General features: G+C 41.5%; 1 protein-coding gene across 1 annotated transcript; it reads left to right on the top strand.

The window, feature by feature from the left end:
* The first annotated feature begins 11,859 nt into the window (after window positions 1-11,859).
* On the top strand, window positions 11,860-25,795 carry LOC311108977 (patched domain-containing protein 3-like). The gene is made up of 4 exons (XM_084151758.1): window positions 11,860-12,568; window positions 12,799-12,926; window positions 22,171-22,316; window positions 23,811-25,795. Exons 1-4 carry the CDS (start codon window positions 11,876-11,878, stop codon window positions 25,421-25,423), a joined length of 2,580 nt encoding a protein of 859 aa, XP_084007884.1. The 5' UTR covers window positions 11,860-11,875; the 3' UTR covers window positions 25,424-25,795.
* The last annotated feature ends 1,493 nt before the right edge of the window (window positions 25,796-27,288 follow it).

Below are 27,288 nucleotides of genomic sequence, written 5' to 3'. Positions count from 1 at the left end.
AGTCCGTGCACGGTCGTCTACTCCGCCCCCATGCCGGAGCCATCCGCTCCACCGGGGTCCGAGCCGGGACCAGACGTCAGCCCCACACCAGGGTCCAGACAGGGCTTGGGGCATCGCGGGAGGACTGAGGGAGGACAGCTGTCTAGAGTTAGTCTCTGATTGGGGATAGTATTTAGGCACCTCTCAGATCCACCTGTGTGTGGATCATTGTTTGTGCTTGTGCCTGTCTGCGATTGTGTTCACGGCACGTATGTCACTTGGTGCTTTTCTCTCCTTGTTTATTTTGAATACTTATAGTGTGACAAGTTTAAATAAAAAGGATGTCACTCCACGAGCGCTTCGTCTACCGTCCCTTAACTACGCACTGTGACAACAACAATGGTATTTAAATGTGTTATCTAAAGTGGATAATTATAATTATAATACAATTATTATGATAAATGATTTACTATTATTATTAATAGTAATATTATAAATGACGTTTTGTTATTCGTATTACTGTTGTTACCATAACATAATCACTTTCAAGTGGTCATTACTCTTAATGCTGTTATCAATAATGTCAATGCTGTAATATTATTTGTGCTATAAAGACAATTAACTGTTACCATTTCCTCATAAAATATTACGAATGATAGAAACCCTCTTTATTATTATTGTTTGTTTGCATAATTATTTCTATATAGCTACACTTTCTTGCTCTGAACTTCTAACAAGAGTGGGGGCGGGTGTGGCTTCTTGACAATGATTGCAAGAGCAGCTGCTCACCGATTTGACGTCTCCAACAGTGCCAAAACATCCCCTATGTGGGTGTCTGCTATTGCCGGTTAACACGTTATTGCCTTTATCAGGAAGGACTGATTGCAGTCCTCCTAAGGAAATTCTGATTCATTTCCCCAGAAATAGTTCAATCAATGCTCTAAATAAAGGCCAGGGGGATTAATGAGTTTTTCCATTTTGTCAGACAGTTCCTCCTTGGTAACATTATCTGCAGTCATCAAGTGGATTTCTTTATGGGTATTCTCATTGTACTCAGAACCTTTTCATCTTATCTTTCACTAAACGACACGTGTTTGAAAAAACTGATTATGCAGCAAAATTGGTGCAAACAAGCTTGTCTTGAGACTCATTTTTTTCCTTTGCCTGATACAAACGAATATATTTTCTTCTTAAGTTTATTATCTTTTAAGACGCACCTTTTGAGGTGTACATAGTTAAAAACCTTAAAAACAAAAAACAGTTTGTTAAAAAATGATAGGAAACCAGAACATCACAAATGATCAAATTTAGTCATTGCTAATAAGTTGATGATATCATTTTCCACTAACCATTATAGCCCAGTATTTTGTGACAATCTGCACATTTCTGTAATATGCATGAACTAAAGAGAGAGAGAAATTTGTTGACAGCATGGAAAACTTGAGTTGATAGGAGGACAATAAATTGATGTCGTCATTCATGATCTTCCAACACTAATGATACTTGCTAGTACCTGACTTACTCTGTAGCCAATTAGAATTTTAGTGCTGTAATATAATGCACCAGAAGGTAAAAGTTGATTCCACTGTAGTCGTAAACTTCACTGGTGTAAAACAAACAAGCATTGTAACAGATCAGTAGGCAGATAACGTCAGACAACTTCCAGTGAAAAGAAGTTTCATGCTTAAGTATGACGAGCATCTGAAAGCGTGCAACATCCGTTTTGTAAGAATCCTTGATCACATTGGTGTGTACTGTACAATACAAAACAGTGGTAAATGCAGCCTGCATTTTTCCATCTGAGGACATCTACCAATAAAGTTTCTGTACAAATTCAAATGGCATTCTACTTTACATAGCCATATAATATAGCCTAGTTCCTAGAAGAGGACAGCATGTAATATACAAGTATAGATACCCAAACGGAAACATTCAAAAGATGATCAGGTTGAATACGGTTATTTCCATGTTGACGAGTTCCTCTTTCTCAATGGGTATTTTGAGGTAGCGGGCTGCTAGTGAGCGGTTCCACTGGCAGCACCTGTAAAGTCCTTACAGATCTTCTTCTGTACTTAAATATATTTTGATAATAACTTCTTACATCTTAACCAGTGACCATCCCTTCGTGTCACACAGACTGCATTGAAAAAAACGGTTTCACAGGAGTTTCATAAACTTGGGGAGGTTTTGTTGGGGAGAAATCCATGGTGGTTTCCACTTGTCCCCTTGTTAATCTCTGCAGGACATAGGGCAGGATTTTACTTCCTTGAAGAGAGAGAGAGGTACATGGCATAGAGGTCCAGCTTACACCGACAAAAAAAAGTAGAGATATTTAGTCAAAGAACATTTTCCTCAGAATGATTCAGAGTTTTCTCATTTGCGGCTGTATCCCGAGGGGAGCTATGGTTCTTTCACCGCTGTTTCAAAGTAATCTGATATAGTGAGTAAGAAAGCATTTGAGGAGATATTTAGATGGAAGAGTTAGAGGTCACAGGTCACAGGTCATGATAAGTAAAGCTACGTATGAACATGTATGCACATGGACAAAAGTATTTTACCAAACCTGGCAATATGCCCAGACAGTTGTGAATCTGTAAAATATAACAAACTGTACTTTTCCTCTGATTCATTCTGAGGAAAATGTTATTTGACAAAATGTATCTCCTTTTGCAGCTTATGAAAACCTTGGTGCCTTGGAACATAACAGGTGCTTCTCAAATTACATGTTAGATGTCACTAATGGAACAGCTAGTGCAATTGAAAAGGTCAACTTTACCTTTCCTTATCATGGTTCAACGTCAAACACGGTCTTTTTGGGGATAGAAACTGGTGCAGTAGTTTTGAATTCAGGTATCATTGTTAGTGCACAGGGCTGTTAGACTCTTCTACTTTCTCAGAGAAAACAACAAGGCAGAAAATGATGTGTGGCTACATTTGTTTACTCAACTGTTTTCGAACTTGTCAGAAACTGAATTGAATAAGGTAAGTCGTTTTATTATATTTTACAGATTCACAACTGTCTGGGCATATTCCCAGGTTTGGTAAAATACTTGTGCAATGCAAGTTCATATGTGGCTTAACGTCTACGGGATCGGGGTTCCTATACCGGGACGGTTGCTGCTCAATATGCGATACGTGACTAAAATGGCATCGTAAACAACAACAAGTTTCCGGGACATAGACGTCAAAAAATTAAATAATAATAATAATAACGGCAGAAGGCTTAAATTCTTGTTAATCTAACTGCAGTATTCAATTTACAGTAGCTATTACAGCAAAATGATACCATGCTATTGTTTGAGGACAGTGCACAACAACAAAACTCTTTTGTCACGGCAACTGGTTTGATACACTCACCTCCGAAGGTAAATAATGTATAGTAATCAGTAATCTTGCTCTGATTTGTCATTCTGAGGGTCCCAGAGATAAGATGTAGCATAGCTTTGTTTGATAAAATCCATTTTTATATTCAAATGTAGGAACTGGGTTCTACAGTTTGACCCCCTGCTGTCTCTGGAGGGGTGGAACCAGCCATGAATAAGCATTTTAGATGTACTATGTAAAGAACTCTAAATGTTCTGTATGTCAGAGCTCTCGGCCCAAGAGTGTTGGGTTGACCAGCCTCATTACTGCAGTAATTCATCGATGTTAAATAAAATAATATCCTGATTGGGTGATTGACCTTGTCTCTCCTCATTATTGATTAAAATGTCCACGACAAACCGCTAATGAGAAGGCTGTAGATGCTGTCTATCACTTGGGGTATCCCATCATACAGGGAGCTGTGTCTACTATTTTAGGAGTGGTGGTGCTGTCTGCAGCTGAGAGCTACATCTTCAGAACCTTCTCAACGATCATGTTCTTGGTCATTTCATTTGGGGTACTTCACGGCATCGTGTTCATCCCTGTGTTTCTGACCTTCTTTGGAAGTCGTGGATGGTAGGCCTAACACCTTGACTCAAAGGGGACCCAATCAATGGGTGATTCCAACATAAAGAATATGCATGGGGTGAGGGCTGTAGCAACTAGTTACATCGGTTCCAAACAAAGCTCCCATTATTCTACACATATCAGTGGAAACACTAATAGCCCTGAGGACGCTGAGGACTGTCCCTCAAACCGGTGTCTTTAGGCCAGCTTTACTTAGCATGGCCGCTGCACCTGTTTTTGTTTTTTTTGTTTTTTTTGTTTTATGGAATGAATTCAATATGAAAGCTAGATAAAAGGGTAAAATAATGTACAAATAGATTTAGGAGAGGGAATAAGCCATTATCCGTTATGTAAAGTGTAAATAAGGTTTAGGAGAAGGAATAAGCCATTATCCATTATGTAAAGTGTAAATAAGGTTTAGGAGAAGGAATAAGCCATTATCCATTATGTAAAGTGTAAATAAGGTTTAGGAGAAGGAATAAGCCATTATCCGTTATGTAAAGTGTAAATAAGGTTTAGGAGAGGGAATAAGCCATTATCCGTTATGTAAAGTGTAAATAAGGTTTAGGAGAAGGAATAAGCCATTATCCATTATGTAAAGTGTAAATAAGGTTTAGGAGAAGGAATAAGCCATTATCCATTATGTAAAGTGTAAATAAGGTTTAGGAGAAGGAATAAGCCATTATCCGTTATGTAAAGTGTAAATAAGGTTTAGGGGAAGGAATAAGCCATTATCCGTTATGTAAAGTGTAAATAAGGTTTAGGAGAAGGAATAAGCCATTATCCATTATGTAAAGTGTAAATAAGGTTTAGGAGAAGGAATAAGCCATTATCCATTATTTAAAGTGTAAATAAACACATTCATGTTTTTAGCTTTGTTTTATTTCATTTGGCTCTATATAAAAGAATTATGTTTGATCCATACAGTAGTAATATGATGGTATGCATCTACAAAATAACCCATTATAAATCACATATCAATCATTGATGATGTATTGTATTTCAATCCCTAAATCATTGAACAAAATGTCCACATATGTAGGTCACATAAGACACAAACGTAGGTCATATTTTCATTGTTTCTGTCATTTATTTTGTGTCATGTAGAAGTAACATAAAATCAAATGTTAATTGATTTTTATTTAGTTTACTCTATTTGTGAAATATTGCCTTCATTGTAATAAGTTTAAGAATGAAGAAGTTTCTGTTGTGTTTTTAAATAAATAAATGAAGTAATTTCTCATTCTGTGTTTATTGTCCTACATTAGAAGTAGTTGCATTTTCTGATGATACATTTAGATAGCAAGAATGACTAGAGTGTTCTAAATGATAGATTGTTGCCAACATGTATGGCCTATACATTTGTTAAGATGTTAGATGCAAATGCAGAATAATTGCATACATTTTAAATACAAGTATTATTATCATTTCCAAGTCAATTACTTCCACACTTTTGTTATTTCATTTTTTATTTTAGTCTACTCTGAGGCAATGAAATAGCTAACAAGGTAGTCGGCATACCACAGCAGATCAAGACAGTTCATTCCTAAATCAGAGTTTGTCAGATGTTTTAAGACATCAAAAGGCCATCTGTTGTACAGTGCCTTCGGAAAGTATTCAGATCACTTGACTTTTTCCACATTTTGTTACATTACAGCTAAAATGACGACAAACCAAAAGAATCTCAGCAATCTACACACAATACCCCATAATGACAAAGCGAAAACCGTTTTTTTTATTAATTTGAGCAAATATATTAAAAGTTATAAACAGAAATACTGTATTTACATAAGTATTCAGACCATTTGCTATGAGACTCGAAATTGCGCTCAGGTGCATCGTGTTTCCATTGATCATCCTTGAGATTTTTCTACAACTTGATTGGAGTCCACCTGTGGTAAATTCAATTGATTGGACATGATTTGGAAAGGCACACACCTGTCTGTATAAGGTCCCACAGTTGACAGTGCATGTCAGAGCAAAAACCAAGCGATGAGGTCGAAGGAATTGTCCGTAGAGCTGCGAGACAGGATTGTGTCGAGGCACAGATCTGGGAAGGGTACCAAAACATTTCTGCAGCATTGAAGGTCCCCAAGAACACAGTGGCCACCATCATTTTTAAATGGAAGAAGTTTGGAACCACCAAGGCTCTTCCTAGAGCTGGCCGCCCAGCCAAACTGAGCAATCGGGGGAGAAGGGCCTTGGTCAGGGAGGTGACCAAGAACCCGATGGTCACTCTGACAGAGCTCTAGAGTTCCTCTGTGGAGATCGGAGTACCTTCCAGAAGGACAACCATCTCTGCAGCACTCCACCAATCAGGCCTTTATGGTAGAGTGGCCAGACGGAAGCCACTCCTCAGTAAAAGGCACATGACAGCCCACTTGGAGTTTGCCAAAAGGCACCTAAAGGACTCTCAGACCATGAGAAACAAGATTCTCTGGTCTGATTAAACCAAGATTGAACTCCTTGGCCTGAAGGCCAAGCGTCACGTCTGGAGGAAACCTGGCACCATCCCTACGGTGAAGCATGGTGGTGGCAGCATCATGCTGTGGGGATGTTTTTCAGTGGCAGGGACTGGGAGACTAGTCAGGATCGAGGCAAAGATGAACGGAGTAAAGTACAAAGCAATCCTTGATGAAAACCTGCTCCAGAGGGCTCAGGACCTCAGACTGGGGCAAAGGTTCACCTTCCAACAGGACAACTACCCTAAGCACACAGCCAAGACAACGCAGGAGTGGCTTCGGGACAAGTCTCTGAACGTCCTTGAGTGGCCCAGCCAGAGCCCGGACTTGAACCCGATCTAACATCTTTGGAGAGACCTGAAAATCGTTGTGCAGCAATGCTCCCCATCCAACCTGACAGAGCTTGAGAGGATCTGCAGAGAAGAATGGGAGAAACTCCCCAAATACAGGTGTGCCAAGCTTGTAGCGTCATACAGTGCCTTGCAAAAGTCTCCCCAAGGCATTTTTCCTATTTTGTTGCATTACAACCTGTAATTTAAATGGATTTTTATTTGCATTTCATGTAATGGACATACACAAAATAGTCAAAATTGGTGAAGTGAAATGAAAAAAATAACTTGTTTCAAAAAAGTGCTGCATGCATATGTATTCACCCCCTTTGCTATGAAGCCCCTAAATAAGATCTGGTGCACCCAATTACCTTCAGAAGTCACATAATTAGTTAAATAAAGTCCACCTGTGTGCAATCTAAGGGTCACATGATCTGTCACATGATCTCAGTATATATACACCTGTTCTGAAAGGCCCCAGAGTCTGCAACACCACTAAGCAAGGGGCATCACCAAGCAAGTGGCACCATGAAGACCAACGAGCTCTCCAAACAGGTCAGGGACAAAGTTGTGGAGAAGCACAGATCAGTATTGGGTTATAAAAAAATATTAGAAACTTTGAACATCCCACGGAGCACCATTATATCCATTATTAAAAATTGGAAAGAATATGGCACCACAACAAACCTGCCAAGAGAGGGCCGCCCACCAAAACTCACGGACCAGGCAAGGAGGGCATTAATCAGAGAGGCAACAAAGAGACCAAAGATAACCCTGAAGGAGCTGCAAAGCTCCACAGCGGAGATTGGAGTATCTGTCCATAGGACCACTTTAAGCCGTACACTCCACAGAGCTGGGCTTTACGGAAGAGTAGCCAGAAAAAAAGCCATTGCTTAAAGAAAGAAATAAGCAAACACGTTTGGTGTTCGCCAAAAGTCATGTGGGAGACTCCCCAAACATATGGAAGAAGGTACTCTGGTCAGATGAGACTAAAATTGAGCTTTTTGGCCATCAAGGAAAAAGCTATGTCTGTTACAAACCCAACACCTAGATGTGCCAAGCTTATATAGCCAAAGAGACTTGCAGCTGTAATTGCTGCAAAAGGTGGCTCTACAAAGTATTGACTTTGGGTGGGTGAATAGTTATGCACGCTCAAGTTTTCTGTTTTTTTGTCTTATTTCTTGTTTGTTTCACAATATAAAATATTTTGCATCTTCAAAGTGGTAGGCATGTTTTGTACATCAAATGATACAAACCCCCCAAAAATCAATTTTAATTCCAGGTTGTAAGGCAACAAAATAGGAAAAATGCCAAGGGGGGTGAATACTTTCGCAAGCCACTGTACCCAAGAAGACTCGATGCTGTAATTGCTGACAAAGGTGCTTCAACAAAGTACTAAGTAAAGGGTCTGAATACTTATTTAAATGTGATATTTCAGTTATTTCTTTGTAATACATTTGCAAAAAAAAAAAAAAAAACTATTATGGGAGATTGTGTGTAGATTGATGATTTTAAAAAATCATCCCTTTTAGAATAAGGCTGTAACGTAACGAAATGTGGAAAAAGTGAAGGGGTCTGAATACTTTCCGAAGGCAATCCAACATCCAATAAGATAGCAACATAGAAATTCCGGTTTTTAGTCTGTGCTCTTTTGATATAATTGATGTCTACACAACCAACCAATGCTGTAAGACGTGGATTCATCTTCTTGACTTTAGACTATTTGAGGTGATCTGACAAAAACAAAAATAAATGTTGTGGTTCAAAATGACAGAAAACAGACTTTCCTTGTAACTTGTAGTTAGATCAACTGTGTGTGTGGAATAAGAGGGTAAGGACGCATAACAAATATGACAAAATACCCTCCATTACATTATGTTTCGTCTTTGAATAAATGCAATCTACATTATGTCACGAATGTGGCTTCACAGCAAAGTTGCTTTCAGTTGTTACAAAGATAATCAGGCCACTACTTGTAGAATAGAATATCCATCCTATATTGAGTCATATAAATACAAATGTTACCCAAATCTAAACATGATTTCAAAAGCCCAAGGTTGCAGTATCACATCACTTTCCATGATGTGTTTCCTATAAATGCCCATCCTTAATGCCTTTGCATTGATTTCATGCAATGTGGGTCAAGATGGCTGCCTCGCGACTAGCTCTTAGGAAACTTTGCGGTATTTAGTTTTTTTATGTATTATCTTTTACATTTACATTATTAGCTCAGAACGTGTTTTTGTATGATTACATACAGCCGGGAAAAACTATTGGATATCAGAGCGGCGGTAACTCACCAGCGCTCTCCCCAGGGCAATTGAACTGATTCCAACGGCTGACCCAAAACATCGCCGGCGGAAGAGAGGCACTCGGAGAGGCCTGCTGGTTTGACTTAGGAGGCGCACACACCACCCACCGCTTCCAAGTATACTACTCGCTAATGTTCAGTCTTTGGATAACAAAGTCGACGAGCTCAGGGCAATGATTTCTTTCCAGAGAGACATCAAGGCCTGTAACATACTATGTTTCACGGAAACATGGCTCTCTGGGAATATTCTGTCTAAATCGGTCCAGCCAGATGGGTTCTCAGTTCATCACACAGACAGAAATAAATATCTCTCAGGGAAGCAGAAGGGCGGAGGTGTGTGTTTCATGATTAACGACTCATGGTGTAATTGTAGTAACATACAGGAACTCAAGTCCTTTTGTTCACCCGACCTAGAATACCTCACAATCAAATGCCGACCGTATTATCTCCCAAGAGAATTTTCTTCGGTTATAGTCACGGCTGTGTATATCCCCCCTCAAGCCGATACCACGACGGCCCTCAGAGAACTTCACTGGACTTTATGCAAACTGGAAACCACATATCCTGAGGCTGCATTAGTTCTAGACAGGGATTTTAACAAAGCAAATTTGAGGACTAGGCTTCCGATGTTCTATCAACATATCGACTGTTGTACTCGGGCTGCTAAAATCCTCGACCATTGCTATTCAAACTTCTTGGATGGTTATACGGCCCTCCCCTGCCCTCCATTCGGTAAATCTGACCACGACTCCATTTTGCTCCTCCCTTCCTATAGGCAGAAACTCAAACAGGAAGTGCCCGTGCTAAGGACTATTCAACGCTGGTCTTACCAATCGGAATCCACGCTTCAAGACTGTTTTGATCATGTGGACTGGGATATGTTCCGGGTAGCTTGCAAAAATAATTTAGACGAATACACTGAAACGGTGACTGAGTTTATCAGGAAGTGTATAGGAGATGTTGTGCCCACTGTGACTATTAAAACCTACCCTAACCAGAAACCGTGGATAGATGGTAGCATTCGCGCAAAACTGAAAGCGCAAACCACCGCATTTAACCATGGCAAGGTGACTGGGAATATGGCACTCACTTCTGTCATCATGAAGTGCTTTGAGAGGCTAATTAAGGATCATTTTACATTTACATTTTAGTCATTAAGCAGACGTTCTTATCCAGAGCGACTTACAGTTAGTGAGTGCATACATTATTTTTTTTAAATGTATTTTTTAATTTTTTTCATACCCCTGTGGGAATCGAACCCACAACCCTGGTGTTGCAAATGCCATGCTCTACCAACTGAGCTACATCCCTGCCGGCCATTCCCTCCCCTAACCTAGACGACGCTGGGCCAATTGTGCGCCGCCCCATGGGTCTCCCGGTCGCGGCCGGCTACGACAGAGCCTGGATTTGAACCAGGATCTCTAGTGGCACAGCTAGCCTTAGACCACTGCGCCACTGTGGATCATCTCAACTCTACCTGACCTGTCACCCTAGACCCACTTCAATTTGCATACCGCCCCAATAGATCCACAGACGATGCAATCGCCATCACACTGCACACTGCCCTATCCCATATGGACAAGAGGAATACCTACATCAGAATGCTGTTCATTGACTATAGCTCAGCCTTCAGCAACAGAGTACCCTCCAAGCGCACAAGCGTGCGTGCTCAGCCCCCTCCTGTAATCTGTTCACCCATGACTGCGTGGCCACGCACGCCTCCAACTCAATCATCAAGTTTACAGACGACACAAAAGCAGTAGGCCTGATTACCAACAATGACGAGACAGCCTACAGGGAGGAGGTGAGGGCACTGGCGGAGTGGTGCCAGGATAATAACCTCTCCCTCAATGTCAACTAAACGAAGGAGCTGATCGTGGACTTCAGGAAACAGCACATCACTGACAATCTGAAATGGTCCACCCACACAGACAGTGTGGTAAAGAAGGCATTCTGTTGGGCTTTATCACAACCTGATATGGCAACTGCACCGCCCGCAATCGCAGGGTGCGGTCTGCCCAACGCATCACTGGTGGCACACTGCCTGCCCTCCAGGACACCTACAGCACCTGATGTCACAGGAAGGCGAAAAAGATAATCAAGGACATCAACCACCCGAGCCACGGCCTGTTCACCCCGCTATCATCCAGAAGGCGAGGTCAGTACAGGTGCATCTAAGCTGGGACCGAGAGACTGAAAAACAGGCCATCAGACTGTTAAATAGCCATCACTAGCCGGCTACCACCCTGTTACTCAACCATGCACATTAGAGGTTGCTGCCCCATAGACTTGGAATCACTGGCCACTTTAATAATGGAACACTAGTCACTTTAATAATGTTTACATACTGCTTTACTCAGCTCATATGTATATACTGTATTCTATTCTACTGTATTTTAGTGAATGCCACTCCGACATTGCTCGTCCTAATATTTATATATTTCTTAATTCCATTATTTTACTTTTAGATTTGTGCGTGTTGTTGTGAATTGTTAGATACTACTGCACTGTTGGAGCTAGGAACACAAGCATTTCGCTACACCCGCAATAACATCTGCTAAATATGTATGTGCCCAATACAATTTGATTTGATTTGATTAACTCCTAGTGATGATATCAAAACACAGAAAAACCACCTTATTTGTTAATATGTAACCATTTATTGCCCTCACGTAGTCATGGTTGTCATAGGATCACAGACATACATCCAAGGCTGGCAGAGCTATTGATTGCTTCGGATGAAGCTTATCATGATGCTATGTTTAGAGGAAGTATAGCTTATCACTGTAATGTCAACAGATATGCAAACGTAATTCAAGGCGAGTTATTTTTCTAATACCACCAGTTGAAAAAGAGAATAGAAAATGGCTGGGTGCAACACAGACTGCGTTGAGAAGCCTATAGCTAAGGGATTTGAAATATTTGGGCGTTTTGTTGGTAGACACCCCTGGTGTTTTTTGATTCTACCCATGTTCATCTCTGCGGGTCTTGGCGGAGGATTTTACTTCCTTGCGGACAGAGAAGCGAACGGCATTGAAGAGATGTTTACACCTATTGATGGACCTGCCAAAGATGAACGACAAGTAGTTAAAGAATACTTTCCACAGGATGATAGCGACTTCTCTCGTTTGCGACTCTATACTGAAGGGACCTTTGCATCTCTCATCATTGTTACGCCTACAGCAAATATCCTCACAATTCCTGCTTTTACAAAAATTGTTGCTATTGATAGTGAAGTGAAAGCCATTGAAGTAGAAACATTTCATTTCTCAAACCTTTGTGTTAAGAAAGGTGGTGTGTGCGTGTCAAATTCAATCTTTGATATTGTAAAACCTCCCAATAATGTTACCACAACAACTATTAATTACCCATATCATGACAAACTTTTCATCGCATCTGAAGTCGGTGGTGTGAAACTGAAAACTGGATCAACTGAAATTGTAAGCGCAAAGGCCATTCGACTTTTTTACTTCTTAAAAGAAGACAACCAGACTGTAAATACGATGTGGCTGCAGAAGTTTATAGAGACTGCGTCGATGATGCAAAAAGAAGAAGGCGTGAGTACATACTTTTAGAGATGAAACATATTACTTTTTTTTGTCAACTTGTATAGGATGGGTGTCTTCTCACCAAGTGTAGGTCCTACAGCCTAATTGATCAAACTGCACATTAAGCTCCATTAAAACCATGTAATGTCATGATGATTTGATTATTCAAACATCTTGAGATGTTTTACTAATGTTAACTGGATATGTTCTTGTATCTGTATTCTTATTTGTCTTTGCAGATGACCATATCTTATTTCACATCAATATCAAGGGATGAAGAGTTTGAGAAGAGTTCTGACTCAATCATACCTCTCTTCTCATTGACCTATGCCCTGGCCATCACTTTTTCAATAATTTCTTGTTTGAGGTATGTTTTGTAACTTTTATATTTCAATAAGGCTCCAATGGGCCGCGACCCTCTTCCCGTGGTTATGGTTCCGGAACTGACACGCCACTCAATTTTACCATATCAATTCCAACAACATCTTGGTTCCAAACGTTGAATAGGTACAAAAATCACCAGGTTGAACCATTAATTAAAATAATTTGAAATCTCTGTAAAAAAAAAACTGTGATTTATGGGGGAAAAAGTCAAGGGTACAAGACTGTGTCCTCACCAAAGTTAGGGGGAAAATAAACTACTCATCCAGTACAGCGTTACCACAGATAGAAACATGAGACAAGATATTTCACTGGATGTATAAATGTGAAGCATCCGGTTAGTGTTTCCGCTCACTACCAAATATGGTAGTGAGAGGAAGCCCAATGGCTAGCAGTGGGAGATGATGGAACAAGATGGACTTTGGCCGACATTCTGATAATTTACTCATCGATGAAACATTTGATCTCAATACAGTTTTCTGTTACCAAAACTACAATCTGAAATGAACAGAGTGAATTACGTTTTGTAGACTTTACCCTTTGCTAAAGTTTTACAAAATGGTGTTGTTTAGAAGGAGTGCAAAGGTGAATTGAGTTATTGCACACGCGCACTTCACAGAGTAGGCGTTCCCCAATGGAAATATGCAAATGTAGGCTAGAACGCGCTAATAGGATCTCGCTAGCTTTCAATATATATTTGAAGTGGTCAGAAAGTTACCTTTTGGACCTGTATGCCAAAACATTTAAGAGGTACAGTTGAAGTCAGAAGTTTAAATTCAAGTCATTTTTCCAACAATTGTTTACATTTATTTTACATTTTAGTCATTTTAGCAGACGCTCTTATCCAGAGCGACTTACAGTTGGTGAGTGCATACATTTTCATACTGTCCCCCCGTCGGAAACGAACCCACAAGCCTGGCGTTGCAAGCGCCATGCTCTACCAACAGAGCTACATGGGACTGAGAAGAGTTTACATACACTTAGGGTGGAGTCATTAAAACTTGTTTTTCAACCACTCCACTAATTTCTTGTTAACAAACTATAGTTTTGGCAAGTTGGTTAGGACATCTACTTTGTGCATGACACAAGTCATTTTTCCAACAATTGTTTACAGACAGATTATTTCACTTATAATTCACTGTATCACATTTCCAGTGGGTCAGAAGTTTACATACAGTAAGTTGACTGTGCCTTTAAACAGCTTGGAAAATTCCAGAAAATGATGTAATGGCTTTAGAAGCTTTTGATAGTCTAATTGACAACATTTGAGTCAATTGGAGGTGTACCTGTGGATGTATTTCAAGGCTTACCTTCAAACTCAGTACCTCTTTGCCTGACGTCATGGGAAAATCTAAAGAAATCAGCCAAGACCTCAGAAAAAAATAATTGTAGACCTCCACCAGTCTGGTTCATCCTTGGGAGCAATTTCCAAACGCCTGAAGGTACAAACAATAGTACGCAAGTATAAACACCATGGGACGACGCAGCCGTCATACCGCTCAGGAAGGAGACTCGTTCTGTCTCCTAGAGATGAACGTACTTTGGTGCGAAAAGTGCAAATCAATCCCAGAACAACAGCAAAGGACCTTGTGAAGATGCTGGATATAGGTACAAAAGTATCTATATCCACAGTAAAACTAGTCCTATATCGACATAACCTGAAAGGCCGCTCATCAAGGAAGAAGCCACTGCTCCAAAACCGCCATTAAAAAGGCCAGACTACAGTTTGCAACTGCACTTCGGGACAAAGATTGTACTTTTTGGAGGAATGTCCTCTGGTCTGATGAAACAAAAATAGAACTGTTTGGCCATAATGAGCATTGTTATGTTTGAAGGAAAAAGGGGGCGGCTTGCAAGCTGAAGAACATCATCCCAACCGTGAAGCACAGGGGTGGCAGCATCATGCTGTGGGGGTGCTTTGCTGCAGGAGAGACTGGTGCTCTTCACAAAATAGATGGCATCATGAGGAAGGAAAATTATGTGGATATATTGAAGCAACATCAAGACATCAGTCAGGAAGTTAAAGCTTGGTCGCAAATGGGTCTTCCAAATGGACAATGACCCCAAGCATACTTCCAAAGTTGTGGCAAAATGGCTTAAGGACAACAAAGTCAAGGTATTGGAGTGGCCATCACAAAGCCCTGACCTCAATCCTATAGAACATTTGTGGGCAGAACTGAAAAAGCGTGGGCAAGCAAGGAGGCCTACAAACCTGATTCAGTTACACCAGCTCTGTCAGGAGGAATGGGCCAAAATTCACCCAACCTATTGTGGGAAGCTTGTGGAAGTCTACCCGAAACGTTTGACCCAAGTTAAACAATTTAAAGGCAATGCTACCAAATACTAATTGAGTGTATGTAAACTTCTGACCCACTGGGAATGTGATGAAAGAAATAAAAGCTGAAATAAATCATTCTCTCTACTATTATTCTGACATTTCACATTCTTAAAATGAAGTGGTGATCCTAACTAACCTAAGACAGGGAATCTTTACTAGGATTAAATTGTTAAAAACTGAGTTTAAATGTATTTGGCTAAGGTGTATGTAAACTTCCGATTTCAACTGTAGATGTGCGCTAAGTTGACCCATGTTGCCCACCGTACCATAAGACATCCATTCCTTCATCACTGGAAAAGATAAATGGCTGATTTTATATTATTTAAAAGCTTACATGGTTGTCAAACTATTCCAAAATGCAATATTTCCATTTTCAAAACGCTATATACCCCCCCTCCCCCCCCCCCCCCCCCCCCCCTCCCCCCCAAACAACAGAACCCCAATAGAAAAAGTATCCCGGTTGGGTTTTAAACAGTTAGGCCTATATATAAAGTATCGATACATAAATAAATATTAAAATAATCAATTTGTTTCAACTCTATTGTGCAAATATTACATAGCCGATTTATTGTACCCAGACGGTGAACAGCATATACTGTAGAAAGGTACCCATGAGCATTAATTTCAGATGAAAAATGCAAATGTAAAAAATTGGCATTTATGGCGTTTTGGAATCAAACTCTTCAGATGTTTAAAAAATATATATATTTTTATATACAAAAATATAAACGCAACAATTTCTAAGATTATACTGAGTTACAGTTCATATAAGGAAATAAGTCAATTGAAATAAGTTAATTAGACTGTAATCTATGGATTTCACATGACTGGGAATGCAGATATGCATCTGTTGGTCACAGATACCTTAGAAAAAAGGTAGGGGCGTGTATCAGAAAACCAGTTAGTATCTGGTGTTACCACCATTTGCCTCATGCATCTCCTTCACATTGAGTTGATCAGGCTGTTGATTGTGGAATGTTGTCCCACTCCTCCTCAATGGCTGTGCGAAGTTGTTGGATATTGGCGGGAACTAGAACACACTGTCGTACACATCGATCCAGAGCATCCCAAACATGCTCAATGGGTGACATGTCTGGTGAGGAAGACGAGCACGCAGATGAGCTTCCTTGAGACGGTTTCTGACAGTTTGTGCAGAAATTGTTCGGTTGTGCAAACCCAGTTTCATCAGCTGTCCGGGTGGCTGGTCCCAGACGATCCCGCAGGTGAAAAAGCCAGACATGGAGGTCCTGGGCTGGCATGGTTACACGTGTTCTGTGGTTGTGAGGTGGGTTGGACATACTGCAAAATTCTCTAAAACGACATTGGAGACGGCTTATGTTAGAGAAATTAACATTCAATTCTCTGGCAACAGCTATGTTGGACATTCCTTCAGTCAGCATGCCAATTGATCCAAGATGGCGTAGCAGTGCGGTCGTGTTCTTTGTTGTGTGTCCGTGTAAATAGCCTGTTTTTTTGTATTTTTTTGTATTTTTTGTACATATTTCCCTATCACACTTTTCATCCTTCTACTAAATATACTTTCCTGCAACCCGCCTCACTCAATGTGGAACGGATTCTATTATTTACTCACCTTTATCTAGAATCTCCAGTTGAAACTAGCCAGCCAGCTAACTAGCTAACTAGCTACTTGCTATTAGCCACCGTTAGTGGTTTTCACCCAGAACATCGGATTTTCTGCCGGAATAACTGAATCACTGGACCCTAACACCGGATCGCAACTAGCTTGCCGCAACCGAATGGATGTTGCTGTTGGCTAATCACCACTGCCCCCGAAGCAAGCACCAGTTAGCCTTGAGCTAGCCTCGAGTCAGGCCCATATCCCGGCTATCTACCTCTTTGTCTACCGGACGGGAGTAGCCAGCTAACTAGCTACTTGCTATTAGCCACCGTTAGCGGTTTTTCACCATTGTCCGTGGCCTGCACTACCTACCAGCCAGCTCTAGCCTGGACTATTATTGGCCAGTCTGCACAGCGCGTTATCGACCCAGAACATATCGGATTTTCTGCCGGAATCACTAAATCACTGGACCTTTAACACCTGATCATCGCAACTAGCTAGCTGCAACCAAATGAATGTTGTTGTTGGCTAATCAGCCTGGAGCTAGCCTCGAGTCAGGCCCATCTCCCGGCTATCTACCTCTCTGTCAACCGGACGGGACCTTCTAGAGTCGACACGGAGCCCCGCCAATCCATCACGACTGGTCTGCCGACGTAATCGTCTGTGGTTTCAACAGGCTTCCCGTTGCGACGACCACGAAGATCCATCTGCTAGCCACAGCCCGCTAGCACACACAAACAACAGCCATGCTTCCTGCTCGCTGTGCTTTAGCACCAATTCGAACTGCTCTCGGACTCACATATTGCTGTTCACTGGACCTTATGATCACTCAGCTGCACAGCTGATGCCTGCTGGACTGTTCCTTTACACAGTACCCTGTCCTGTTTATCTGTTTAGCCTCAGCCCAAACTTTCATCGCCATTATCAGTTGTTGTCTTAGCTCTCTCTAATAACACCTGTGATTGCTTTATGCCTCTCTCCCATGTCAATATGCCTTGCTTATTGCTGTTCCAGTTAGTTCTTATTATACAATTTCAATATAGAACCCCAAGTCATTCTCAAACTGCCTCAAATAGCTCCTTTGTTCCACCCCCCATACACGCAGAGACCGGCTCAATCGATGCCTTCAGTGATGCTATCTCTTTCATTGTTACCCAACGCTTAGGTTTACCTCCACTGTACTCATATCCTTCCATATCCTTGTCTGTACATAATGCCCTGAATCTATTCTACAACGCCCGGAAATCTGCCCCCTTTATTCTCTGTACCCAACGCACTAGAAGACCAGTTCTTAAAGCCTTTAGCCGTATCCTTATTCTAGTCCTCCTCTGTTCCTCTGGTGATGTAGAGGCCAACCCAGGCCCTGCAGCCCCCAGTATCACTCCTACTCCCCAGGAGTTATCATTTGTTGACTTCTGTAACCGTAAAAGCCTTGGTTTTCTGCACGTTAACATCAGAAGCCTCCTTCCTAAGTTTGAGTTATTCACTGCGTTAGCACACTCCGCCAACCCTGATGTTCTAGCAGTGTCTGAATCCTGGCTTAGGAAGGCCACCAAAAATTCAGAAATGTCCATCCCCAACTACAACATTTTCCGTCTAGATAGAACTGCCAAACAGGTGGAGTTGCAATCTACTGTAGAGAGAGCCTGCAGAGCTCTATCATCCTATCCAGGTCTGTGCCCAAACAGTTTGAGCTCCTACTTCTAAAAATCCATCTTTCCAGAAATAAGTCTCTCACTGTTGCTGCTTGCTACAGACCCCCCTCAGCCCCCAGCTGTGCCCTGGATACCATATGTGAATTGATTGCCCCCCATCTATCCTCAGAGTTCGTACTGCTTGGTGACCTAAACTGGGATATGCTTAACACCCCGGCCATCCTACAATCCAAACTAGATGCCCTCAATCTCACACAAATTATCAACGAACCTACCAGTTACAACCCTAAATCCGTAAACATGGGCACCCTCATAGATATCATCCTGACTAACTTACCCTCTAAATACACCTCCGCTGTCTTCAACCAGGATCTCAGCGATCACTGCCTTATTGCCTGCATCCGTAACGGGTCCGCGGTCAAACGACCACCCGTCATCACTGTCAAACGCTCCCTAAAACACTTTAGCAAGCAGGCATTCCTAATTGACCTGGCCCAGGTATCCTGGATGGATATCGATCTCATTCCGTCAGTAGAGGATACCTGGTTGTTCTTTAAAAGTGCTTTCCTCTCAATCTTAAATAAGCATGCCCCATTCAAAATATTCAGAACTAAGAACTGATATAGCCCCTGGTTCTCCTCAGACTTGACTGCCCTTGACCAGCTCAAAAACATCCTGTGGCGTACTGCATTAGCATCGAATAGCCCCCGCGATATGCAACTTTTCAGGGAAGTTAGGAACCAATATACACAAGCAGTTAGGAAAGCAAAGGCTAGCTTTTTCAAACAGAAATTTGCATCCTGTAGCACTAACTCCAAAAAGGTTTGGGACGCTGTAAAGTCAATGGAAAATAAGAGCACCTCCTCCCAGCTGCCCACTGCACTGAGGCTAGGAAACACTATCACCACCGAATTTCAACAAGCATTTTGCTATGGCTGGCCATGCTTTCCACCTGGCTACCACTACCCCGGCCACCAGCTCTGCACCCTCCGCTGCAACTTGTCCGCTGCAACCCGCTTCTCCTTCACACAAATTCAGACAGCTGATGTTCTGAAAGAACTGCAAAATCTGGACCCCTACAAATCATCTGGGCTAGACAATCTGGACCCTTTCTTTCTAAAAATAGCCACCGAAATTGTCGCAACCCCTATTACTAGCCTGTTCAACCTCTCTTTTGTAACGTCTCAGATCCCCAGAGATTGGAAAGCGGCCGCGGTCATACTCATCTTCAAAGGGGGTGACACTCTAGATCCAAACTGTTACAGACCTATATCCATCCTGCCCTGCCTTTCGAACGTTTTTGAAAGCCATGTTAACAAACAGATCACCGACCATTTCGAATCCCACCGTACCTTCTCCGCTATGCAATCTGGTTTGTGAGCTGGTCATGGGTGCACCTCAGCTACGCTCAAGGTCCTAAACGATATTATAACCGCGATCGATAATAGACAGTACTGTGCAGCAGTCTTCATCGACCTGGCCAAGGCTTTCGACTCTATCAACCACCGCATTCTTATTGGTAGACTAAATAGCCTTGGTTTCTCAAATGACTGCCTCGTCTGGTTCACCAACTACTTCTCAGATAGAGTTCAATGGGTCAAATCGGAGGGCCTGTTGTCTGGACCTATAGCGTCTCTATGGGGGTGCCACAGGGTTCAATTCTTTGGGCTGACTCTTTTCTCCGTGTATATCAATGATGTCGCTCTTGCTGCTGGTGACTCTCAGATCCACCTCTACGCAGACGACACCATTTTGTATACATCTGGCCCTTCATTGGACACTGTGTTAACAAACCTCCAAACGAGCTTCAATGCCATACAACACTCCTTCCGTAGCCTCCCACTGCTCTTAAACACTAGTAAAACTAAATGCATGCTCTTCAATCGAACGCTGCTGGCACCCGCCCAGCCGACTAGAATCACTACTCTCGACGGGTCTGACCTAGAGTATGTGGACAACTACAAATACCTAGGAGTCTGGTTAGACTGTAAACTCTCCTTCCAGACTCACATTAAGCATCTCCAATCCAAAGTTAAATCTAGAATCGGCTTCCTATTTCGCAACAAAGCCTCCTTCACTCATGCTGCCAAACATACCCTCGTAAAACTGACTATCCTACCGATCCTTGACTTCGGCGATGTCATTTACAAAATAGCCTCCAACACTCTACTCAGCAAATTGGATGTAGTCTATCACAGTGCCATCCATTTTGTCACCAAAGCCCCATATACTACCCACCACTGTGACCTGTACACTCTTGTTGGCTGGTCCTCACTACATATTCGTCGCCAAACCCACTGGCTCCAGGCCATCTATAAATCACTGCTAGGCAAATCTCTGCCTTATCTTAGCTCATTGGTCACCATAGCAACACCCACCCGTAGAATGCGCTCCAGCAGGTATATCTCACTGGTCATCCCCAAAGCCAACACCTCCTTTGGCCGCCATTCCTTCCAGTTCTCTGCTGCCAATGACTGGAACGAACTGCAAAAATCTCTGAAGCTGGAGACTCTTATCTCCCTCACTAACTTTAAGCATCAGTTGTCAGAGCACCTTACCGATCACTGCACCTGTACACAGACCTTCTGAAATTAGCCCCCTCAACTACCTCATCCCCATATTGTTATTTATTTTGCTAATTTGCACCCCAGTATCTCTATTTGCACATCATCTCTTGCACATCTATCATTCCAGTGTTAATACTAATTGTAATTATTTGGCACTACGGCCTATTTATTGCCTTACCTCCATAACTTGCTACATTCGCACACATGGTATATATATTTTCTGTGGTATTTTTGACTTTATGTTTTGTTTTACCCCATATGTAACTGTGTTGTTGTTTTTATCGCACTGCTTTGCTTTATCTTGGCCAGGTCGCAGTTGTAAATGAGAACTTGTTCTCAACTGGCTTACCTGGTTAAATAAAGGTGAAATAAAATAAAACAATTAAAATTGCACGCTCCTTCAAAACTTGAGACATCTGTGGCATTGTGTTGTGTGAAAAAACTGCACATTTTAGTGGCCTTTTATTGTCCCCAGCACAAGGTGCACATGTTTAATGATCATGCTGTTTAATCAGCTTCTTAATATTCCACACCTGTCAGGTGGATGGATTATCTTGGCAAAGGAGAAATGCTCATTGACAGGGATACAAACAAATTTGTGCACACAATTTGAGAGAAATACGCTTTTTGCTGCTATCTTTTATTTCAGCTCATGAAACATGGGACCAACACTTTACATGTTGCGTTTAATATTTTTGTTCAGTATATATCGAAAGTTACGTTCAAATCAAAATGGGCACGGTCAAAAGTGATTCAAATCAAATGGAACAACCCACCAGGAACTGACAGTAAAAACACGACTTCACAACACAGAGGTTGAAACATTCAGTACTGATGGGCACTATCTCACTCAATGTCTACGTTGCACAGTAATATCGCTATTACTAATATTTAATATCTATATGAGGATTGAGAATCCAGTTCCAGAACCAGAACCACTCGATGGATCCCTATACAATTCAACATCATCAGTCAACATAGGTCAGCTCAATTTGAAAATCATAATAACAGATCAGTCGAATCCACATTGTTACTGCATTACCGTTTTTAAAGGCACTACTTATACTGGGAGTAATGTTGTGTTTTTCTAGGTTGGACTGTGTGAGGAATAAGGTGTGGGTGGCAACCTTTGGTGTCCTCTCAGCTGGTATGGCAGTGCTGTCCAGTTTTGGGTTGTTGCTGTACTGTGGCATGCCCTTCGCTATGACTGTGGCAACAGCTCCGTTCCTGATTCTGGGTAAGCTTACAAACTCTCATTATGATACAATAAACCAATGCAACTGACATCCTGTTTAGACCTGATATGAAATGTACTCGGATTGTGATCTTAACAGATGTGATCACAGGAATGAACACAGGTACAGTTCCTTCGGAAAGTATTCAGACCCCTTGACTTTTTCCACATTTTGTTACGTCACAGCCTTATTCTAAAATGGATTCAATTGTTTTTTTTTTACTCATCAATCTGCACACAATACCCCATAATGACAGAGTACATTTTAGACATTTTTGCAAATAAACATATCACATTTACATAAGTATTCAGACCCTTTACTCAGTACTTTTCTGAAGCACCTTTGGCAGCGATTACAGCCTCAAGTCTTCATGGGTATGACGCTACAAGCTTGGCACACCTGTATTTGAGGAGTTTCTCCCATTTTTCTCTGCAGATCCTCTCAAACTCTGTCAGGTTGGATGTGGAGTGTCGCTGCACAGCTATTTTCAGGTCTCTCAAGAGATGTTCCATTGGGTTCAAGTCCGGGCTCTGGCTGGGCCACTCAAGGACATTCATAGACTTGTCCCGAAGCCACTCCTGCGTTGTCTTGGCTGTGTGCTTAGGGTCGTTGTCCTGTTGGAAGGTGAACTTTCGCCCCAGTCTGAGGTCCTGAGCCCTCTGGAGCAGGTTTTCATCAAGGATCTCTCTGTACTTTGCTCCATTCATATTTCCCTTGATCCTGACTTGTCTCCCAGTCCCTGCCGCTGAAAAACAGCTCAACAGCATGATGCTGCCTCCACCATGCTTCACCGTAGGGATGGTATTGGCCAGGTGATGAGCGGTGCCTGGTTTTCTCCAGACGTGATGCTTGGCATTCAGGGCAAAGAGTTAAATATTGGTTTAATCAGACTAGAGAATCTTGTTTCTCATGGTCTGAGAGTCCTTTAGGTGCCTTTTGGCAAACTCCAAGCGGGCTGTTGTGTGCCTTTTACTGAGGAGTGGCTTCCGTCTGGCCACTCTACCATAAAGGCCCGATTGGTGGAGTGCTGCAGAGATGGTTGTCCTTCAGGAAGGTTTTTCCATCTCCACAGAGGAACTCTGGAGCTCTGTCAGAGTGACCATCGGGTTCTTGGTCACCTCCCTGACCAAGGCCCTTCTCCCCCGATTGCTCAGTTTGGCCGGGCGGCCAGCTCTAGGAAGAGTCTTGGTGGTTCTAAACGTCTTCCATTTAAGAATGGAGACCACTGTGTTCTTGGGGACATTCAATGCTGCAGAAATTTTTTGGTACCCTTCCCCAGATCTGTGCCTCGACACAATCCTGTCTCTGAGCTCTACGGACAAATTCTTCGACCATCTGAGCTCAATTTTGAGTCTCATAGCAAAGGGTCTGAATACTTATGTAAATAAGGCTATAACGTAACAAAATGTGGAAAAAGTGAAGGGGTCTGAATACTTTCCGAATCTGCTGTATAAACAAGATCTGACATTTAGTAAAACAGTGCCTTTTCTCCACAGGAATTGGTGTTGACGACATGTTCATCATGATTTCTTGCTGGCAGAAGACTCAAGTTCACGATGACGTAGAGGATCGTATGGCAGCTACATACAAAGAGGCAGCTGTTTCTATCACCATCACAACACTAACTGATGCCCTGGCTTTCTATATTGGTCTGTTAACTCCCTTTGGTTCTGTACAGTCCTTTTGTATGTATACTGGCACAGCTGTCCTGTTCTGCTACTTGTACAACATCACCTTCTTTGGTGCATTTCTGTCACTGAATGGAAGACGTGAAAAGGGCAACAGACATTGGCTGACCTGCACGAAGGTTCCAGAACCAGAGGAGAATTCTGAAAAGTACAATATCTGCTGTGTAGGGGGAGCTTATGATCATGAAACGGGAGAAGAGGAACCAATGCCAATTAACAACTTCTTTAAGATGTACTATGGTCCATTTCTAACAAATACTTGGACCAAGGGGTTTGTGATCCTGCTCTATGCTGGATATTTGGGCTCAAGCATCTATGGTTGCTTCCAAATCAAAGAGGGCATAGACCTTAAAAACCTAGCAGCTGATGGCTCATATGTGGGTAGCTATTATGATAATGAGGACGAATTCTTTTCAGAGTATGGCCCAAATGTTATGGTTGTTGTGACAGATAGTGAGTTTAAATATTGGGACGAAAGTGCTCGGAATAGTCTTTACTCCTGCCTCCAAAACTTTGAAGGTCTATCAATGGTTTCTCAAAACATGACCATATCTTGGCTCAATGAATATCTTACGTTTGGAAAGCTGACCAATTTGAATCTAAGTGAGGAAAATACATTCAAAAGTAATTTGTCTGCATTTCTCGAGAGGTCTGATTTCGTACATGATGTGAATTTTACAGATAACATATTATATGCGTCACGTACGTTCATTCAGACGGTCAATGTCAGTACAGCTGTTGATGAAAAGAACATGTTGAATGAACTTCGAGAGACGGCTAATGATTGTTTGACAGTAAAGTTGATTGTTTACCACCCAGCTTTCATATACTTTGACCAGTATGCAGTCATTGTTAGTAATACCATCCAAAACATTGTAGTTGCCACTCTTGCCATGCTGGTGATCTCCCTCATGTTGATTCCCAACCCCATATGTTCTCTGTGGGTGACCTTTGCCATTGCCTCTGTCATAGTGGGTGTTGCTGGTTTCATGGCATTTTGGCATGTCAATCTAGACTCTGTATCCATGATCAATCTTGTCATCTGCATCGGTTTCTCCGTGGACTTTTCCGCTCACATTTCCTATGCCTTTGTCTCTAGCGATAAGAGAACCGCTAATGAGAAGGCTGTAGACGCTGTCTATCACTTGGGGTATCCCATCTTACAGGGAGCTGTGTCTACTATTTTAGGAGTGGTGGTGCTGTCTGCAGCTGAGAGCTACATCTTCAGAACCTTCTTTAAGATCATGTTCTTGGTCATTTCGTTTGGGGTACTTCACGGCATCGTGTTCATCCCTGTTTTTTTGTCCTTCTTTGGAATCTGCGGCGCTAAAGCTGGCGATGAAAAAGACGACCCTCCTTATAATCCCTATCAATCGAAACGGAAAAAGAATGATAATATTGCCTGTGAAAGCCATTTGTGACTGCCCTTAAAACTGCTGAGCTGGGTGGTCATGTTAACTATTGAGAACGCTAAGCACTACCCCACCCCAGCTGCAGGATTTGCACCTGTTTTCTACTGATAGCTATCAGACATAGAACGTAGAAAACATGTCAAATAAAGTTCATGAGAAAGGACAGGACATTATGGTAAAGTGTACATTAAGACATTTTAATATTGATTGTGGTGTTTTATCCCCTATTGGAAGAAAATAAAACACATTGTGTATGAACGCTTAGTAAATATGATTTGACAATGACTTGACAATGACAAATTGGATTACATTTGATTCATAGTTGTAATATGTAGGAATCTATAGAATAAGAATGTCTAAATTATTCTAAAAAGCACACAAACACAGTAGGTTATTGTCACGCCCTGGCTCTGGGGACTCTAGTATGTTGAGCCAGGGTGTGAGTTTTCATTTGTTTTTGTTCTAGTTTTGTATTTCTATGTTGGCCAGTGTGGTTCTCAATCAGAGGCAACGTGTATCAGCTGTTGCTTGTTGTCTCTGATTGGGAACCATACTTAAGCAGCCAGTTTTCCCACAGTGTTTGTGGGATCTTGTTCCAGTGTGGTTTGTGTTAGACCGAGGACGTCACGTTATCGTTTGTTGTTTTTGTTCGTGTTATCATTATTTAATAAATATGTTCACCTTTCACGCTGCGCCTTGGTCCTCTGTATACGACGATCGTGACAGTTATAGGTTACAGGTTATAGGTAACACATTCTGTTTTGTTATTGAGTTTGTGTCATTGATAAAATAAATGTGTGAGTAAGATATGACAAATGTTACACCCTCAGTTAAACTAATAATGTAGGACTAATTAGTATACTAGAGCTTAGCGAGTTAATCAAATGTGTTTATATCCCAGCAACAGAGTATAGACTGGTTCCCAAAACACACAGGGAGGGGGAGTGGAAGGCTTGCAGGATATTGTGAGAATGTGATAACTGAAGGTTGCAGCCTGCCTGAGCAAGGAGTAGGAAAAGATAAGAACAGTGTGTGTGTGTGACATGATGGTCAGGAGAGCAGTTTTCCAGTGGAAAACTACAGCCCGCCTAAAGAGGGGAGGGATTCTCTGACGTGTGCATATAAAAAATATTGTACGACCATTTTGTTTTAGAACGTTCTCAATGAATAAAGCCTGATGATTGCATGCTGGGCTGCTTGGTCTGATTATTAGAGATTTACAACCTCTGGGATACAGACTGAGTAATACGTTCATTTTTTAAAACATTGGGATAGAAATTCTCATAACAGTCATGCATTGCAAAGGTTAAAAAAAAAAAAAAAAATTGTGAGATTTCATATTTCATTTTGTATTTAGTCCATATTAAATTTCACTCTATCGAACTGTGTAATGTTTTTTTTTTTCTTCTGTGGAGTCAATTTTTTAACAATGTTTAGAAATTTGGTTTGTGTCTTATAAAAGGCATGAGAAGGAAATCTTAATTCGATGTTTATCCTTTTACTACATCTTTTTATTACTCTGTTTATTTATTTATTAATTTATATTTATGCTCTGTTGAAGATCTGGATGGAAGATTAAGGGCTCTATTCAATCCGTATCGCAGTTGAAATTGAAATTTAACACTAGAAAAGTCATTTTGACTCAAATATTCTAACACAAATACATTTCATATATGCTAATGGTAAAAATATTCATTTGGCTTTGTTTATGAAGGTATTGGGTAACGTTAGATTATGAGAAAAAAAAACAGATAGTGAGTTTAAATATTGGGACGAAAGTGCTCGGAATAATCTTTACTCCTGCCTCCAAAACTTTGACGGTCTATCAATGGTTTCTCAAAACATGACCATATCTTGGCTCAATGAATATCTTA

Source organism: Coregonus lavaretus (assembly GCF_964263955.1).
Source record: "Coregonus lavaretus genome assembly, chromosome: 34".
Taxonomy (NCBI): domain Eukaryota; kingdom Metazoa; phylum Chordata; class Actinopteri; order Salmoniformes; family Salmonidae; genus Coregonus; species Coregonus lavaretus.
This window is presented reverse-complemented; position numbering and strand designations above follow the sequence as displayed.

What these genes read in the sequence shown, in the direction of transcription:
- LOC311108977 (XM_084151758.1), top strand. Translation starts at nt 11,876, where the DNA reads ATGGCTGGGTGCAACACAGACTGCGTTGAGAAGCCTATAGCTAAGGGA. An exon ending in TCAATAATTTCTTGTTTGAG is followed by an intron (nt 12,927 to 22,170) that starts GTATGTTTTGTA and finishes GTGTTTTTCTAG; the next exon opens with GTTGGACTGTGTGAGGAATA. An exon ending in AGCTCCGTTCCTGATTCTGG is followed by an intron (nt 22,317 to 23,810) that starts GTAAGCTTACAA and finishes TTTTCTCCACAG; the next exon opens with GAATTGGTGTTGACGACATG.